This window comes from Cherax quadricarinatus, chromosome 43 (assembly GCF_038502225.1).
Source record: "Cherax quadricarinatus isolate ZL_2023a chromosome 43, ASM3850222v1, whole genome shotgun sequence".
NCBI classification, from domain to species: Eukaryota; Metazoa; Arthropoda; class Malacostraca; order Decapoda; family Parastacidae; genus Cherax; species Cherax quadricarinatus.
In genome coordinates, this window is record NC_091334.1 from 24,364,251 (window position 1) to 24,381,345 (window position 17,095).

Here is a 17,095-nt window from a genome sequence, read left to right on the forward strand (position 1 = left end):
ACATAAGAACATAGAACACTGCAGAAGGTCTACTCACAACTTGTCCAATACCCCTGCCTAGCTACCCAAGACTCTATAACCCCACCCGGTAGATCATCAGATGCAGCATTCTCCACCTGACCTCAACATTCTGAACATGACTATAAATACTCCCGTACCTTCCAACCCCAGGTAGATCCGTGTGTGACTTGAAAAAGCCCACTGTGTGGGTGAAACATTGTCAATAAAGGATCACATTATACTGCATTTGTGTTTATATTTCCAAAGAACATAATTGTTTGTATGAACATAATTGCTTGTAAGAACATAATTGTAAGAATATAATTGTTTGAAAGAATATAACTGTTTGTAAGTATGTAAATGTTTGTAGAAAGAACATATTTGTTTGTTCTTCAGGCGTCCAGAGCAGAGAAAGTGTGGGTATCCTTCTGTGTTCACCATGAGAGTGAAGGATGGCTGGAGTTCTATGAGAACAGACGTTCAGCTTTCAGTCATAACCCCATGTACAGAACATCACTGAACAGATGCTTGCACGTCTCACCAGCCATACGTGTTCACCAGGACAATGAACACGTGTTCGCTATAACCATGGAGACAGAGGTTATCAAACTTGGTGCACAGAACAGGTTAGTTGGTACACCATGCACTGGTGCACTCTGGCATTAGATTAGTCAACTCTATGATATGTTAGGCACTCTGGCACTAAGTACACTCTCTGGTAAATGTTTTGAACTCTGGCACTAAGTTAGTACACTCCCTGGTAAATGTTTTGAACTCTGGCACTAAGTACACTCTCTGGTAAATGTTTTGAACTCTGGCACTAAGTTAGTACACTCTCTGGTAAATGTTTTGAACTCTGGCACTAAGTACACTCTCTGGTAAATGTTTCGAACTCTGGCACTACGTTAGTACACTCTCTGGTAAATGTTTTGAACTCTGGCACTAAGTTAGTACACTCTCTGGTAAATGTTTTACACTTTGACACTAAGTTAGTACACTCTCTGGTAAATGTTTTACACTCTGACACTAAGTTAGTACACTCTCTGGTAAATGTTTTACACTCTGACACTAAGTTAGTACACTCTCTGGTAAATGTTTTACACTTTGACACTAAGTTAGTACACTCTCTGGTAAATGTTTTACACTCTGACACTAAGTTAGTACACTCTCTGGTAAATGTTTTACACTCTGACACTAAGTTAGTACACTCTCTGGTAAATGTTTTACACTCTGACACTAAGTTAGTACACTCTCTGGTAAATGTTTTACACTCTGACACTAAGTTAGTACACTCTCGGGTAAATGTTTTCAACTCTGGCACTAAGTTAGTACACTCTGGTAAATGTTTTACACTCTGACAATAGGTTGGTAAACAGAAGCCTGGCACTAAAACATTTCCCATGCTTCAGAGAACAGATGCTGGAGTGGATAGATGCCCTCAGGACCCGCCTGAGAGAATTAGGTGTTCTGACACCTAAGGACAATCTATACAGCAGGGAACCTGAGTCTCTGAGGTCGCCCCTACTGAGGAATCCTAATTCCCCTCTCCCACCGACACCTACTGCCTTCCACTTCCCTCCACATGCGCTGGAATTCAGAGGTATGCCTATATGGAATGTTTCATGGCCTCGTAACTTTACTGGGAACGAATATGTTGAGATTTAAATAGAAGTAGGTACCTGAATATTAGTGGACTGTTATGGGGTAGCATCCTGGGGGGAGGACTTTTGTCCACACTAGCAATAAGCCACAATCCTTGGTTTTCTTGGATTAACCTGGGTTAACCCTCCCAGATCAATAACGGCAGGAAAATCTACATCTACTGCTACTCTCCCTGCTAGAACAACTAGGTGCACAGGCTCTAGGTTGTAGAACACCTAGACTGGCTCTAGTAAACATAACATCAGCACACCTTTACAGCTGAACTAACATGACTCATTTTTTCTTTAGAATTACGAACACAGGTAAATAATGGCCTGTGAGACCTGGTCATTATGGGAAATAAAGCAAACAAAACTCAACAGTAGACTATAATTTATATATGCCTTCACCAGATGGTATATACAAGTATGTACACTATGTACAATATGTATAGATAGAATAATAAGTGTACACCACAGTGACAGATGGCAAAGCAGAAGCCAGAGAGTGTGCACTGTGCTCAACCAGCAGCTAGGCGTCTCTCTTGATTTTGTGGCTGGCGCCACTTGGGGTACTGACATTGTTGTTCACCAGGTTGACTGTGAGTTTGATGTCGTTGCTCACCAGACGACTTAGTTGGTTGGCATCGTTGTTCACTTTCAGCCTGCCACTTCGTCCTCTAGTCAGGGAATCATTCATGACGATCTATATTCATGCCAGGCTGTTGGGAAAAAGAATTAGACAGCTCGGACAAGGAGCGATTGGCGTCAAATGCAGGAGCCAACCTGGCTGCTTCTAATGGAGCAGTCAACAAATGATCTTCACGGCTTTAACCTCTGGTCCAACAGATTCCAGCAGATTATCCACTAAAAGTAACTGCACCAAGTCGGAGTAATTGACGACTTAGTCAATTTGTGAAATTTTTGAACTGCTGCCTTACAAAGTCTACACGAGACTGACCCAGCTGACACTTGCACAATCTGAATTCTCCTCTGTACTTGGCGGGAATACACTGATATGCCCCAAGAACCGTTGTTTTAACAACTTGATAATCAGCAAAATCTTCATCATCCAAAACAGCTGTGAACTCCTATGCTTTGCCATACAATGCTGTATGCACAAGTTCTGCCCAATGCTCCCCAGGCCACCTCAGTGCAAGAGCCTGGTTTTCAAATGCCTCGAAAAACTGTTCAGGCCTGGACTCAACAAAGCGAGGTACTACTGCCTCCTGCACAAAAGTTGTAATCAAGCCTGCTTAAATTGCCTCCTCTCCTTCTCTCTATCAGACTCCTTTTTTGCAAATGCACGTTGCTCTCTGGTTGTTTCAAGACTGAGTTTAGCTAACTCAAGCATCACTGAAGCTGACTCACCCTGAGAAAAACCCGGTGCACCACCTGCTTCACAAGACTGCTGGTCTGATTGCTCTGGTGTTGGCCCTCCAACATTACAAAGGAACCTAAGTGGAGATCAGCAATTAATAGCTCCTGTAGCAGGAGATACCTCAGTTTGGTGCACCATAGTTGCTTCAACCTTTAATTTAGTACGAATAGCATCACGAGGCTACACAGCAGTAAGATTTCATTGGTATTCTATGCCAATGGAACAAGCAATTCACCAGCAAAGCTGTAGAGATAGCTTGGGTAGATTAAGTAGAGTATACTCAGACACCAACTGCCTCACCCATTTTGGTGGCATAACCCACTATAAAGCGTTATTTGCAATGCATTCAACAAGCAGCAATAGCACAGTATGACTTGCAGGATACACACACAGTAGCAGGACTGACAGACAATACAAAAAAGCAATAGCAAGGCAATCTGAAAAATACCAAGACCAGCTCTAGCTCCAGTTCCAGCTCCAGTTCCTGGACAGAGCTCCCATATTACGACCAGGTCTCACAGGCCATTCTTTACTTGTATTAGTAATATTTAGTGTCTCCTATTATCTCTGCTAGGAAAGCAGCTAGGAACTCTAGATTTCTAGAGATACTATGGTACCTATTATTCTATCACCACAGAGGATGCCAGCAGTCTACACTCGATGCGTGTTGGTCTGAGTCCGGCTGGGTCTATGACCCTCTCTACAGCCTCTGGTCTCTCAGCCATGTCGGCCTTGTCTTCCATGCAAAGCCTCAACTCAGTGTCATCAGGTTCCGACCCTAACACCTCACCTTCCTCTGTCGTCACCTACGTCAGGCACCACCACGACCCTTCTCTAAACAGGTAAGCATCTAATATATCCTTACCCACAGGTGCTAAACCCTCAGAGGCTCTGCAAGCACTCAGTTAATGTGACATAATTGCTCATCTCTTTTAGGAGGTCATCGTTCAGAGCGTCGCTTCCTAGTTCACCCACTACACCCTCCACTACTGCTGCCTCCCTCACCTTCCTCAGGTCTCCTCCAGGCCCACAGGTAAGCCACCTACCTCTAAAATTACACCAGGTCCACAGGTAAGCCAGGTTTGTAGGTAACCCAGCTCGCATATTTTTTAGCTCCCCAACATGGGGAACTATTCTAAGCTCCACAAGTTGGTAGATAAGAATAGTTCCTAAGTTGGACTTACTGGTTATTCCTCCTTACTGCTCTCACCTAGCCGTGCTTCGTTGTGCTCCGGGTTTTCTCGTGTTTTTACGGTCGCTCTTACGTGCTAGAACTTTAATTTGTGTCATCAATCCTATACGATACATCCCTCTAGCGCCTGAAACCAATCTTGGGCGGAAAACATTATATACTGAGTCAAAAAGGGAGAATTAGTGTGCACTACCTAGAAGAGTTTACTGCCAGAGGGGAATCATAGGCCTGTGTCCCGTGTGGAAAATATAATAATAATTGAACTTTTCGTGTCAGAGGAAAGAAAGTCTCCCTGATAACATTGAGTATACATAGTGTATAGCGTATACTACAGTGGCTCCCTAGTCATTTGAAAACAGGTGAATTTGTAAATGAAGTGATAAGCCTATAGAGGCAGGTGCCAGAAGTCGCCAGAAACTTACCACAGGTCAGCTGTTTTAATAATCTTCCTGGCTTGCTAGTGTACTCGCATATAATCTAGTGATACCAGTGAATAGCAGAATACAGTGTTGTAGTAGCAACTAACCAGTATTATAATGGTACTTAGTGCAGTGGAGTGACTTTCATTAGTTTCTTTTTTCTTGAAATACCAGACGTATACTGTGAATTTCATATAACCTGTAGTTACCAGCGGTCGCAATATACACAACGAGAAGCAAATATTACTACAGAAAAAGCGTCCTTCCTCCAAAATTTCCACCAGTCAACTATAGTGATAATATAGCATTTATTGTGGTGGAGACGGAAAAAAAACAATAGAAAAGCTAGATACAGCGATTGATAAACAAGGGTTGAGGTCGACCGTTCGTCACTGTAGGAGCTGCCAGCAGTCACCGGCTCTTCAACACGCAAGTTATACTTTTGTATCAATCAAATCACATATTACTCGGGTAGATAATTTCCAGTAGATCCTTCATGTGTTAGCTCAAATCACCGACCAGTATGTTTTAAATAAGCGATCACTGATCAGATCAGATCGACTGGTCCGAACCCTTGACTGGTCCGAACCCTTGACTGGTCTCAAACGGTTTCGTTGGACAATAAAGCAGACTGTAAACGGATGGGGTTGTAGGCGCCCTTATAAACACAAACATTAAATATATATCAGGAACGTGCACAGTAAGCTGTCCAATATACAAAAACAGTTAGAAACAGAAATACAAATAACTAGAGCTTCATTTAAGGAGGTTATTAATAGAATATTCAAGAGGTTGCTAGTAGAATTGCAGTAAATCAACCATTCAAATCATTATGAAGCTGTGTGTAGTCTGTGGTCAGTCAAACAAACGGGCTTCCACATTGATAAATTGTCATTTTTGTGGAAATTGGTGTCACGCCCCTTGTGCAGATATCCAAGAACTAGCTACAAGCAGTATTAAAACAGGGAAATGCTTTTGGGTATGCCCGAATGAGATAAATCTGTGGACTAAAATCACAAGGGTATTAAAAGAGGACAACATCAAAGCTGCTTTCATAGAAAACCTTGAAGCTTTCTACAACAGATGGGAACATAAAAAGTCTGGGCTGAATGGTACTGCCCTTGATACTGGCCATGTAGTCAGAAACTGTAAGGCTGGAGATGAAGTCCTGGTAGTCAGTAAATGTGGGGCTGATAGTGCTGTCCTGGGAGACAGTAATGGTGAAGCTGGAGGTGCTGTCCTGGGAGACAGTAATGGTGAAGCTGGAGATGCTGTCCTGGGAGACAGTAATGGTGAAGCTGGAGATTTTGTCCAGGTAGTCGGGAATTATACGCAGGAAGGAATACATATAAATGACCTCATAGGGGACAGGAGCCATAGTAGGGAAACAAGTGTAGTCAAAGATAAGATAAAACCAATATTGCAAACTAGAAATACCGCAGGAAATAGCAAACAAGAGGACTCCACTAGCAATAGTGAGGATATATTACCAAAAACAACTGGTGGGAGCTCCATTGTTGGTGCTAGGGAGGATAGAAGTAAGACAGGGAAACATGCACCAACAGGAAATACAGTCACAGAAACCCAAGGCAAATGGAAACCAAGCCTCTGCACATACTATGCACTTGGTATCTGCTGGCATGGGAAATCTGGAAAAACAGATGGGACGTGCAACTATGACCACCCTAGAAAATGCCATGCCCATATGACAACAGGAAAATGCAAACTCCCTTCCTGTAAGCTTTTTCACCCTGAACTGTGTACCTCTTCAGTACAGGAAAGACTGTGCTATAACTTAAATTGCCAGGCATACCATCTAAAGGGGACAAAAAGATACAAAACATCCAGGCCATGGGAAAACCTGGGTAGCCACAGCCACTCAAGAGGGAGAGGTTTTTTAGTGCCAGGAAGGAAAAAAAACTGGCAGGAAATGGCAGAAATCGTACACCAAATCCAGTCATTCCTGGAGTGGAACCACAGTCGATGGCCTCCACTCCAAGCCAACAGATACAGATACTAATGCCGGAAAAAAAATCCCCCCCAGTACCAACAATACCACCAGTCCGATAACATTCTTCTTTGCAAATATACAGGGTCTAAAGCCAGCAACAAACAACAAAATACCTTTCATCCGTGGACTGCTTGCAGAGGCAAAGGCAATGTTCGCGGTTTTCACTGAGACCCACATAAAGGATCACTTGGACAACGAAATATGGATCCCAGGTTACAACCTATACAGATGTGACAGAGTGAACAGGCAAAAGGGGGGGGTTGGCCTGTACATTGCAGAGTCACTTGTTTGCACAGAACTGCTTAATGCCTCAAATGATGTAGTGGAAGTTTTAGCAGTAAAGGTCAAGAACCAAAACCTAGTCATTGTGGTAGTCTACAAGCCTCCGGATGCAACATCCCAGCAATTCCAGGAACAGTTGTTAAAAATTGACCACTGTCTGGAAAATCTTCCAGCACCTGCACCCAACATCTTGCTCCTGGGGGATTTCAACTTAAGGCACCTAAAATGGAGGAATATAGCAAATAATATTGTTGCAGTAATAACACCAGGAGGCAGCTCTGATGAAAACTCACACTCACACGAGCTTTTAAATCTCTGCACAAAATTCAATTTAAACCAGCAAATAATAGAGCCTACTAGACTGGAGAATACACTAGACCTCATCTTCACTAACAATGATGATCTGATAAATGTCACCATATCAAAAACAATATACTCAGATCACAACATAATTGAGGTTCAGACATGTATGCGTGGAGCCCCAGACCGACATAATGAGACTAGTCACGAGGGAGCATTCACCAAATTCTACTTCAATAACAAAAACATAAAGTGGGACCAAGTAAACCAAGTCCTAACCGATATAAGCTGGGAAGATATACTAAGCAACACAGACCCCAACTTATGCCTAGAACAGATTAACTCGGTGGCACTCGATGTATGCACAAGGCTTATTCCTCTAAGAAAAAGGAGGAGTAGATGTAAAATAGAAAGAGACAGGCGCTCCCTTTACAGGCGATGGAAAAGAATAACAGAGCGGCTAAAAGAGGTCAATATATCTGAAATGCGTAGGGAGACACTGGTCAGAGAAATAGCAAGCATCGAACTTAAGCTAAAAGAATCCTTTAGGAGTCAGGAATCGCGGGAAGAACTAAAAGCCATAAATGAAATCGAAAGAAACCCAAAGTATTTCTTCTCCTATGCCAAATCAAAATCGAGAACAACGTCCAGTATTGGGCCCCTACTTAAACAAGATGGGTCCTACACAGATGACAGCAAGGAAATGAGTGAGCTACTCAAGTCCCAATATGACTCAGTTTTTAGCAAGCCGCTAACCAGACTGAGAGTTGAAGATGAAAATTAATTTTTTATGAGAGAGCCACAAAATTTGATTAACACAAGCCTATCCGATGTTATCCTGACGCCAAATGACTTCAAACAGGCGATAAATGACATGCCCATGCACTCTGCCCCAGGGCCAGACTCATGGAACTCTGTGTTCATCAAGAACTGCAAGAAGCCCCTATCACGAGCCTTTTCCATCCTATGGGGAGGGAGCATGGACACGGGGGTCGTCCCACAGTTACTAAAAACAACAGACATAGCCCCACTCCACAAAGGGGGCAGTAAAGCAACAGCAAAGAACTACAGACCAATAGCACTAACATCCCATATCATAAAAATCTTTGAAAGGGTCCTAAGAAGCAAGATCACCACCCATCTAGAAACCCATCAATTACACAACCCAGGGCAACATGGGTTTAGAACAGGTCGCTCCTGTCTGTCTCAACTATTGGATCACTACAACAAGGTCCTAAATGCACTAGAAGACAAAAAGAATGCAGATGTAATATATACAGACTTTGCAAAAGCCTTCGACAAGTGTGACCATGGCGTAATAGCGCACAAAATGCGTGCTAAAGGAATAACAGGAAAAGTCGGTTGATGGATCTATAATTTCCTCATTAACAGAACACAGAGAGTAGTCGTCAAAAGAGTAAAGTCCGAGGCAGCTACGGTGAAAAGCTCTGTTCCACAAGGCACAGTACTCGCTCCCATCTTGTTCCTCATCCTCATATCCGACATAGACAAGGATGTCAGCCACAGCACCGTGTCTTCCTTTGCAGATGACACCCAAATCTGCTTGACAGTGTCTTCCATTGCAGACACTGCAAGGCTCCAGACGGACATCAACCAAATCTTTCAGTGGGCTGCAGAAAACAATATGAAGTTCAATGATGAGAAATTTCAATTACTCAGATATGGTAAACATGAGGAAATTAAATCTTCATCAGAGTACAAAACAAATTCTGGCCACAAAATAGAGCGAAACACCAACGTCAAAGACCTGGGAGTGATCATGTCAGAGGATCTCACCTTCAAGGACCATAACATTACATCAATCGCATCTGCTAGAAAAATGACAGGATGGATAATGAGAACCTTCAAAACTAGGGAGGCCAAGCCCATGATGACACTCTTCAGGTCACTTGTTCTATCTAGGCTGGAATATTGCTGCACACTAACAGCACCTTTCAAGGCAGGTGAAATTGCCGACCTAGAAAATGTACAGAGAACTTTCACGGCGCACATAACGGAGATAAAACACCTCAATTACTGGGAGCGCTTGAGGTTCCTAAACCTGTATTCCCTGGAACGCAGGAGGGAGAGATACATGATTATATACACCTGGAAAATCCTAGAGGGACTAGTACCGAACTTGCACACGAAAATCACTCACTACGAAAGCAAAAGACTTGGCAGACGATGCAACATCCCCCCAATGAAAAGCAGGGGTGTCACTAGCACGTTAAGAGACCATACAATAAGTGTCAGGGGCCCGAGACTGTTCAACTGCCTCCCAGCACACATAAGGGGGATTACCAACAGACCCCTGGCAGTCTTCAAGCTGGCACTGGACAAGCACCTAAAGTCAGTTCCTGATCAGCCGGGCTGTGGCTCGTACGTTGGTTTGCGTGCAGCCAGCAGCAACAGCCTGGTTGATCAGGCTCTGATCCACCAGGAGGCCTGGTCATAGACCGGGCCGCGGGGGCGTTGACCCCTGGAACTCTCTCCAGGTAAACTCCAGGTAAACTGCTTTCAGAGCAGAGATTACTGCTTGAAAGAACTTCCTGCTTCCAAAGAACCTACTGCTTGCAAAGAATCTACTGCTTGCAAAGCAGGGACTGTTTGCTTTCACAAGACTGTTGTTTATCTGTGGTCCAATTACACACACACACATATATATGTGTGTGTGTGTGTGTGTGTGTGTGTGTGTGTGTGTGTGTGTGTGTGTGTGTGTGTGTGTGTGTGTGTGTGTCTGTGTCTGTGTGTGTGTGTCTGTGTGTGTGTGTGTGTGTGTGTGTGTGTGTGTGTGTGTGTGTGTGTGTGTGTGTGTGTGTGTGTGTGTGTGTGTGTGTGTGTGTGTGTGTGTGCGCATCAATAACAGCCCCACGCAGCACGTTTCAACAGCACTGCACAGGCACACGCAGGAGACCACTAAGGCACACGTCTGAGAATGCCTGCCTGAGGTTTGAGGAATAGAATGTGATGCTACAGTCAAAAGTAAGGTCGAAAACTGGTGCACCAGCTCATCAATAGAGGATGAAGAAGGGTCCTCAGATAAAGCAGTAAGATGAGATTATAAGTCCCAATTTCCTCGTCGAAATTAATTATAATAATAATTATAATAATAATTTATTTTGACATGATACATAGTTGTACAAAGGAATGTAATACATAACTGGGTGTACATGCCAAAAGCCCCTTTGTATGCAGAACATTTTGGGCAAACTTAAAATTAACTTAAGATTAATAAGATAATAACAGTTCATATGGTCATTAGATGAGTTACGAGTACAAGACAAATGAGTATTATCAGGTATTATCTAGTACAGAAATTCAGTACAGAATAATTACAATATTCAATTACTTTAATAAAAATTACAATAGAACAATTTAAAATAATTTACAATATGATGTACAGTGGAACCTCGGTTTTCGTGATTAATTCGTTCCAGAAAGTCTGATGAAAACCGAATTGTAAGAAAACTGAAGCAATATTTCCCATAAGAAATAATGTAAATTCAGTTAATCCGTTCCACACACCCAAAAATATTAACAAAAAATACATTTTATAGAGAATAACTATAGTTTTACATACAGAAAACAATGAGAAATAAATATAAATGACTAATGAAATGGATAAATGAACATTTAACATCACTTTTACCCTTTATTGAAGACTTTTGTTTGCATATGGAAGACGGCGAGGAGGGGAGAGGGAGGAGGAGAGGTTATTGTTTGGAAGGGAAATCCCCTTCCATTAGGACTTCAGGTATCAGGGCCCTATCCAGGGGTACTTCCCTTCTTTGTCTTTTACTGGCACTAGGACCAGCTTGAGAGTCACTGTACCCCTGTGGCACAACATCACTTTTACCCTTTATTGAAGACTTTTGTTTGCATATGGAAGACGGCGAGGAGGGGAGAGGGAGGAGGAGAGGTTATTGCTTGGAAGGGAAATCCCCTTCCATTAGGACTTCAGGTATCAGGGCCCTATCCAGGGGTACTTCCCTTTGTCTTTTACTGGCACTAGGACCAGCTTGAGAGTCACTGTACCCCTGTGGCACAAAAAATCTGTCCAGAGAGGTTTGTTTCTGGCATCTCTTTAAGATTTGCCTAAAATGGAACAAGGCATTGTCAATGAACATGTTGCAAATACGGCTTGCAACAGTTTTGTTAGGTTGCCAATAGGATGCAGTAACAAAAAGGGGCCTGGGAGGAGGAGGGTTATCACGGAACGAAGACTCCATGAAAGAAAAAAAAAAGAAAAGAAAGGGACAGTGGAGGGACAATCACTAGAAGGTATGAAAGGGTCGTAAGTTCCTCCACTTATCTGAGAGGACCTTGAGACCACCAGCAGTGCAGATGCAGCGTGGAACCCGTGTCATACCCTACCCTTCATCCCGGTAAACCAGCGCTCTGGGATAGCAACCTCGCATCTACCGAGCCACCTCAGCAGACAAAAGGAAGGGTGGTTGGAAACCCACCACAAAGCATAACTCCTTTGGCTGCCACCTCCCAGAACTGACAGGTAGCCTCTGGAGATACATCCATCACCTGCAGGACACCCTGCCTCACCCCCCAGAAATCCGGGAAGGGAGCAGGGCACCTCCGATAATCCAGATTCTACGGCAAACTACACCACACCCAAGAAACTCCACAGAGCAGGATGAACCCTGGTACACTTCACCCCATCTAGAAGCTGTAATGATAGAGGGGACCACCCCAGAGGCTACAAACAGGATGAGGAAAAGGGAAGGTTGGGAGGGGAGAGGAAAGGGAAAAGGGGGAATGGGGAGGATGGGATAGGGAAGGGGAGATTGGGGGGGGGGTAATTAGGTTCGGTCTGAGGAAAGAGACCAAAAGGTCTAATTCCTCAAACCAAGAGCCTCTTCACCATGCCAAGAACCCCCATTGAAGAGGAGTGTTGTGTTAACCTTCATATTCTTCTCCAAGTCTCCTGTTGTTTAGCAGAGGGTTGTATATTCTGGAAATTAGTTTTGTGGTGGTTGATTGATGCAGTATTGTTATGCAGGTGTCACCCGCAGCAGCAGCAGCAGTGAGAGAGCATGTCACTGTCATCAACGTACCATCAACTACTTCAGTGTTCAGCTTCGACAGTGTCGGTGCGGCACTAGAGTCCAGTGGTGCCATGGCCAACTCTGAGCTTTACGGTGCTGTCTACCCCACCGACCCAACCCTTGCTGGCTCCACCGATGCCCTCGACATGGTTGGGGACCCGACTTACTCCCTTGCTGACCCTAATGCTGTACACCTCAGGGTGGGTAATTCTCTAGGGGCAGCAGGGCGGCCCCCGCTCCCCCCAGGCCAGCGGGCCAGTGGGTACGGTGGACTGTGTGGCACTCCTGGCATCAGTGCTTATGGCAGTTCTGCAAGTGCCTCTGGTCTTGCTAGTGGTGCTTATGGTGGTGCTGCAAGTCCCTCTGGCATCGCTGGTGGTGCTGCAAGTGCCTCTGGCATCGCTAGTAGTGCTTATGGTGGTGCAACAGGTGGATCCAGTATGGCTCCCTCTGGCGGTGCTTACAGTGGTGCTGCCGCTGCCGGCAGTGGTGGAAGCTGGAGCAACGTGAACCTGGATGAGGGTTCATATGAAGCACTCTTCCTGGCCAGTAGTATGCCGCCCATGTTGCCACCCACCTCACCGCCCACACTGCCACAGGCACCACAGACTGGACTACTCCGGCGTCGCTCTGAACAGCGACGCTCAGGACGACGTGACCACGGACGTCGCGCAGCTTCTGTAGGTCCCTCCATCACTCCCAAACAGCCACAACAACCACAACAACAACAACCACAACAACAACCACAACAGCAACAACAACAACAACAGGTACGTATTCTCCAAGCTATACTTAAAAAATGCTCATGTTCTGACATATGAGAATTATTACTCTGCAGCTTCATGTTTAGGTATGGAATGGTCAAAAATATTACCTGCTTGTTTCAGCAACAGCAGCAGCAGCAGCAGCAGTTCCAGGTGGGGCAGGATGGCAGGTTAATGAGTCTGAGAGAACAACAGGTGGTGAGGCTACAGAGAGAGATATCTCACCAGGCTGGTGTTAGACTCACTCTAAGAAAGAAAGACTGCTCTAATTCTGTGGCTTTTGTTAATATATGTAACCAGGTCAGTCTCACTTTAACTCTCTCACTCTAACACTCACTCACTCTCTCTCTCTCTCTCTCTCTCTCTCTCTCTCTCTCTCCCTCTCTCTCTATCTCTCTCTCTCTATCTCTCTCTCTCTCTCTCTCGTTATTACTGTATATGTGTACAAGTGTATATGTGCATGTGTGTACAATATTACAGGTGTACATGAGTAAAGAGACATATATGGTTGTACAAGAGGTGTACATGAGTGTAAAAGAGGTATACATGAGTGTACAAGAGGTGTCCAGGAGTGTACAAGAGGTATACATGAGTGTACGAGAGGTGTTCAGGAGTATACAAGAGGTGTACACAGGTGTACAAAGATATACATGAGTATACAAGAGGTGTACATGGGTGTATATGAGGTGTCCAGTATACAAAAGGTGTACACGGGTGTACAAGAGATGTAGACGAGTGAACAAGAGGTGTACATGGGTGTACAAGAGGTATTGAGGAGTATACAAGAAGTGTACATAGGTGTATAAGAGATGTACATGAGTAACCAAGAAGTGTACATGCATATACAAGAGATGTACATGAGTAAACAAGAGGTATACACTAGTAAACAAGGTGTACAATATTACAGGTTTATGTGGCCGGCTGGAAGCAACGTGAACACCCCTACCTTCACAACACCTTCCACATAGGTGATAGGTTGCTCAGTGTGTCTGGTGTACCTATCACCACAGCTGCTGACGTACACACCATCATCAAAAACGAGTCTACGCCTATGGTTAGTACCTATTTCTTACCTTAGTTGGCATTTGTACCTATTTACAGGCCATAGGTAACACCTATGGCCTTGTAATGGGTTCATACCTATTTCTATTACATCTGTATTAACATTGATGCTACAATAATAGATGACATCTGTACCTATTACGTACCTGTCAACAGTAAGGTTTGAACATAATTTCTAAAATAACATTATCAAGAATGAACATATAGGTTAGTACCTACTTTCTGTCACAGGTGAGGTCTGTACCTATTAATATGCCATAGATAAAAGTTAGAACCCATGTTAGTGTACTTATTAAGTTACAGTTATAGTCAGTATCTGAGTATACCTTATCCCTGTCACAGGTGATATCTGTACCTATTTACCTGCCACAGGTAGTAATGAGTGATGTTTTGCCCCCTCAGGTTGAGTTCATAATAAGAAGAGTTCCTTATGGCAAGGTGTTCGCTCTTAAGAGACAAACAGAGGGACAGACTCTTGGTTTATTACGAGAGGGCAATACTGCTGAGATAAGAGAGGTAATAGTGTAAGAGAGAGCAATACTGCTGAGATAAGAGAGGTAATAGTGTAAGAGAGAGAGCAATACTGCTGAGATAAGAGAGGTAATAGTGTAAGAGAGAGCAATACTGCTGAGATAAGAGAGGTAATAGTGTAAGAGAGAGCAATACTGCTGAGATAAGAGAGGTAATAGTGTAAGAGAGAGAAATACTGCTGAGATAAGAGAGGTAACAGTGTAAGAGAGAGCAATACTGCTGAGATAAGAGAGAGAAATACTGCTGAGATAAGAGAGGTAATAGTGTAAGAGAGAGCAATACTGCTGAGATAAGAGAGGTAATAGTGTAAGAGAGATCAATACTGCTGAGATAAGAGGTAACAGTGTAAGAGAGCAATACTGCTGATATAAGAGATAATAGTATAAGAGACAGCAATACTGCTGAGATAAGAGAGGTAACAGTGTAAGAGAGAGCAATACTGCTGAGATAAGAGAGGTAACAGTGTAAGAGAGAACAATACTGCTGAGATAAGAGAGGTAATAGTGTAAGAGAGATCAATACTGCTGAGATAAGAGAGGTAACAGTGTAAGAGAGAGCAATACTGCTGAGATAAGAGAGGTAACAGTGTAAGAGAGAACAATACTGCTGAGATAAGAGAGGTAATAGTGTAAGAGAGATCAATACTGCTGAGATAAGAGAGGTAACAGTGTAAGAGAGCAATACTGCTGAGATAAGAGATAATAGTATAAGAGACAGCAATACTGCTGAGATAAGAGAGGTAACAGTGTAAGAGAGAGCAATACTGCTGAGATAAGAGAGGTAACAGTGTAAGAGAGAGAGCAATACTGCTGAGATAAGAGAGGTAACAGTGTAAGAGAGAGCAATACTGCTGAGATAAGAGAGGTAATAGTGTAAGAGAGAGAAATACTGCTGAGATAAGAGAGGTAACAGTGTAAGAGAGAGCAATACTGCTGAGATAAGAGAGAGAAATACTGCTGAGATAAGAGAGGTAATAGTGTAAGAGAGAGCAATACTGCTGAGATAAGAGAGGTAATAGTGTAAGAGAGAGCAATACTGCTGAGATAAGAGAGGTAATAGTGTAAGAGAGATCAATACTGCTGAGATAAGAGGTAACAGTGTAAGAGAGCAATACTGCTGAGATAAGAGATAATAGTATAAGAGACAGCAATACTGCTGAGATAAGAGAGGTAACAGTGTAAGAGAGAGCAATACTGCTGAGATAAGAGAGGTAATAGTGTAAGAGAGATCAATACTGCTGAGATAAGAGAGGTAACAGTGTAAGAGAGATCAATACTGCTGAGATAAGAGAGGTAACAGTGTAAGAGAGCAATACTGCTGAGATAAGAGATAATAGTATAAGAGACAGCAATACTGCTGAGATAAGAGAGGTAACAGTGTAAGAGAGAGCAATACTGCTGAGATAAGAGAGGTAACAGTGTAAGAGAGAGAGCAATACTGCTGAGATAAGAGAGGTAACAGTGTAAGAGAGAGCAATACTGCTGAGATAAGAGAGGTAATAGTGTGAGAGAGCAATACTGCTGAGATAAGAGATGTAATAGTGTAAGAGAGAGCAATACTGGTGAGATAAGAGAGGCAATATTGTTGAGAGAGTAATACTGCTGAGATAAGAGAGGCAATATTGTTGAGAGAGTAATACTGCTGAGATAAGAGAGGCAATACTGTTGAGAGAGTAATACTGCTGAGATAAGAGAGGTAATAGTGTACTGCTGAGATAAGAGAGGTAACAGTGTAAGAGAGAGCATTACTGGTGAGGTAAGAGAGGTAATATTGTTGAGATAGCAATACTGCTGAGATAAGAGAGTTAATAGTGTACTGCTGAGATAAGAGAAGTAATAGTGTAAAAGGGAGCAATACTGCTGAGATAATAGTGTAAGAAGGAGCAATACTGCTGAGTTAAGAGTTGTGGTATTATTATTATTACAAGACTGGTCTACCAGTACAATAAGTAAAAGTTGACATTATTGGGACAGATAGTGGCAGGTGGCCTGGCAGCACAACACGGGGTACCCGCCCGGGCACACACCATGGATGGTCTCTCTCTCTGCCCCTGGGTACTGACTGAGATCAACCACAGACCGCTCAACCTCTTCTTCAAGGTATAACTCTAAGTTGCACTCTGGCGACTGCAACTTCCAGTGTTTGTTGTGTAGTTTTGGTGGTAATGTGTGTGTCTTTTGCCTGTTCTGTTTACATTATGTTTTATACACTGCTAACATATATGTGTGCTTGTAATACAGCTAACATGCAAGTGTGCTTGTAACACAGCTAACATATATGTGTGCTTGTAACACAGCTAACATGTATGTGTGCTTGTAACACAGCTAACATGTACATGTACTTGTAACACAGCTAACATGCAAGTGTGTTTGTAACACAGCTAACATGCACGTGTGTTTGTAATACAGCTAACATGAAAGTGTGCTTGTAACACAGCTAACATGCAAGTG

General features: G+C 43.3%; 1 protein-coding gene across 4 annotated transcripts in view; it reads left to right on the forward strand.

The window, feature by feature from the left end:
- Window positions 1–17,095, forward strand: part of LOC128694204 (uncharacterized) — a 64,920-nt gene that overhangs the window by 12,631 nt on the left and 35,194 nt on the right. For 2 of the 4 annotated variants that reach the window (XM_070093737.1, XM_053784198.2), the window contains exons 2-10: window positions 397–626; window positions 1,410–1,600; window positions 3,659–3,863; window positions 3,958–4,054; window positions 12,243–13,058; window positions 13,176–13,352; window positions 13,960–14,106; window positions 14,517–14,630; window positions 16,619–16,744. In XM_070093737.1, coding sequence (XP_069949838.1) covers window positions 397–626; window positions 1,410–1,600; window positions 3,659–3,863; window positions 3,958–4,054; window positions 12,243–13,058; window positions 13,176–13,352; window positions 13,960–14,106; window positions 14,517–14,630; window positions 16,619–16,744 — 2,103 coding nt within the window. Of the gene's footprint in view, window positions 1–396; window positions 627–1,409; window positions 1,601–3,658; window positions 3,864–3,957; window positions 4,055–12,242; window positions 13,059–13,175; window positions 13,353–13,959; window positions 14,107–14,516; window positions 14,631–16,618; window positions 16,745–17,095 lie in introns of those variants that run through there. The other 2 variants (XM_070093738.1, XM_053784199.2) reach the window with 2 other exon arrangements.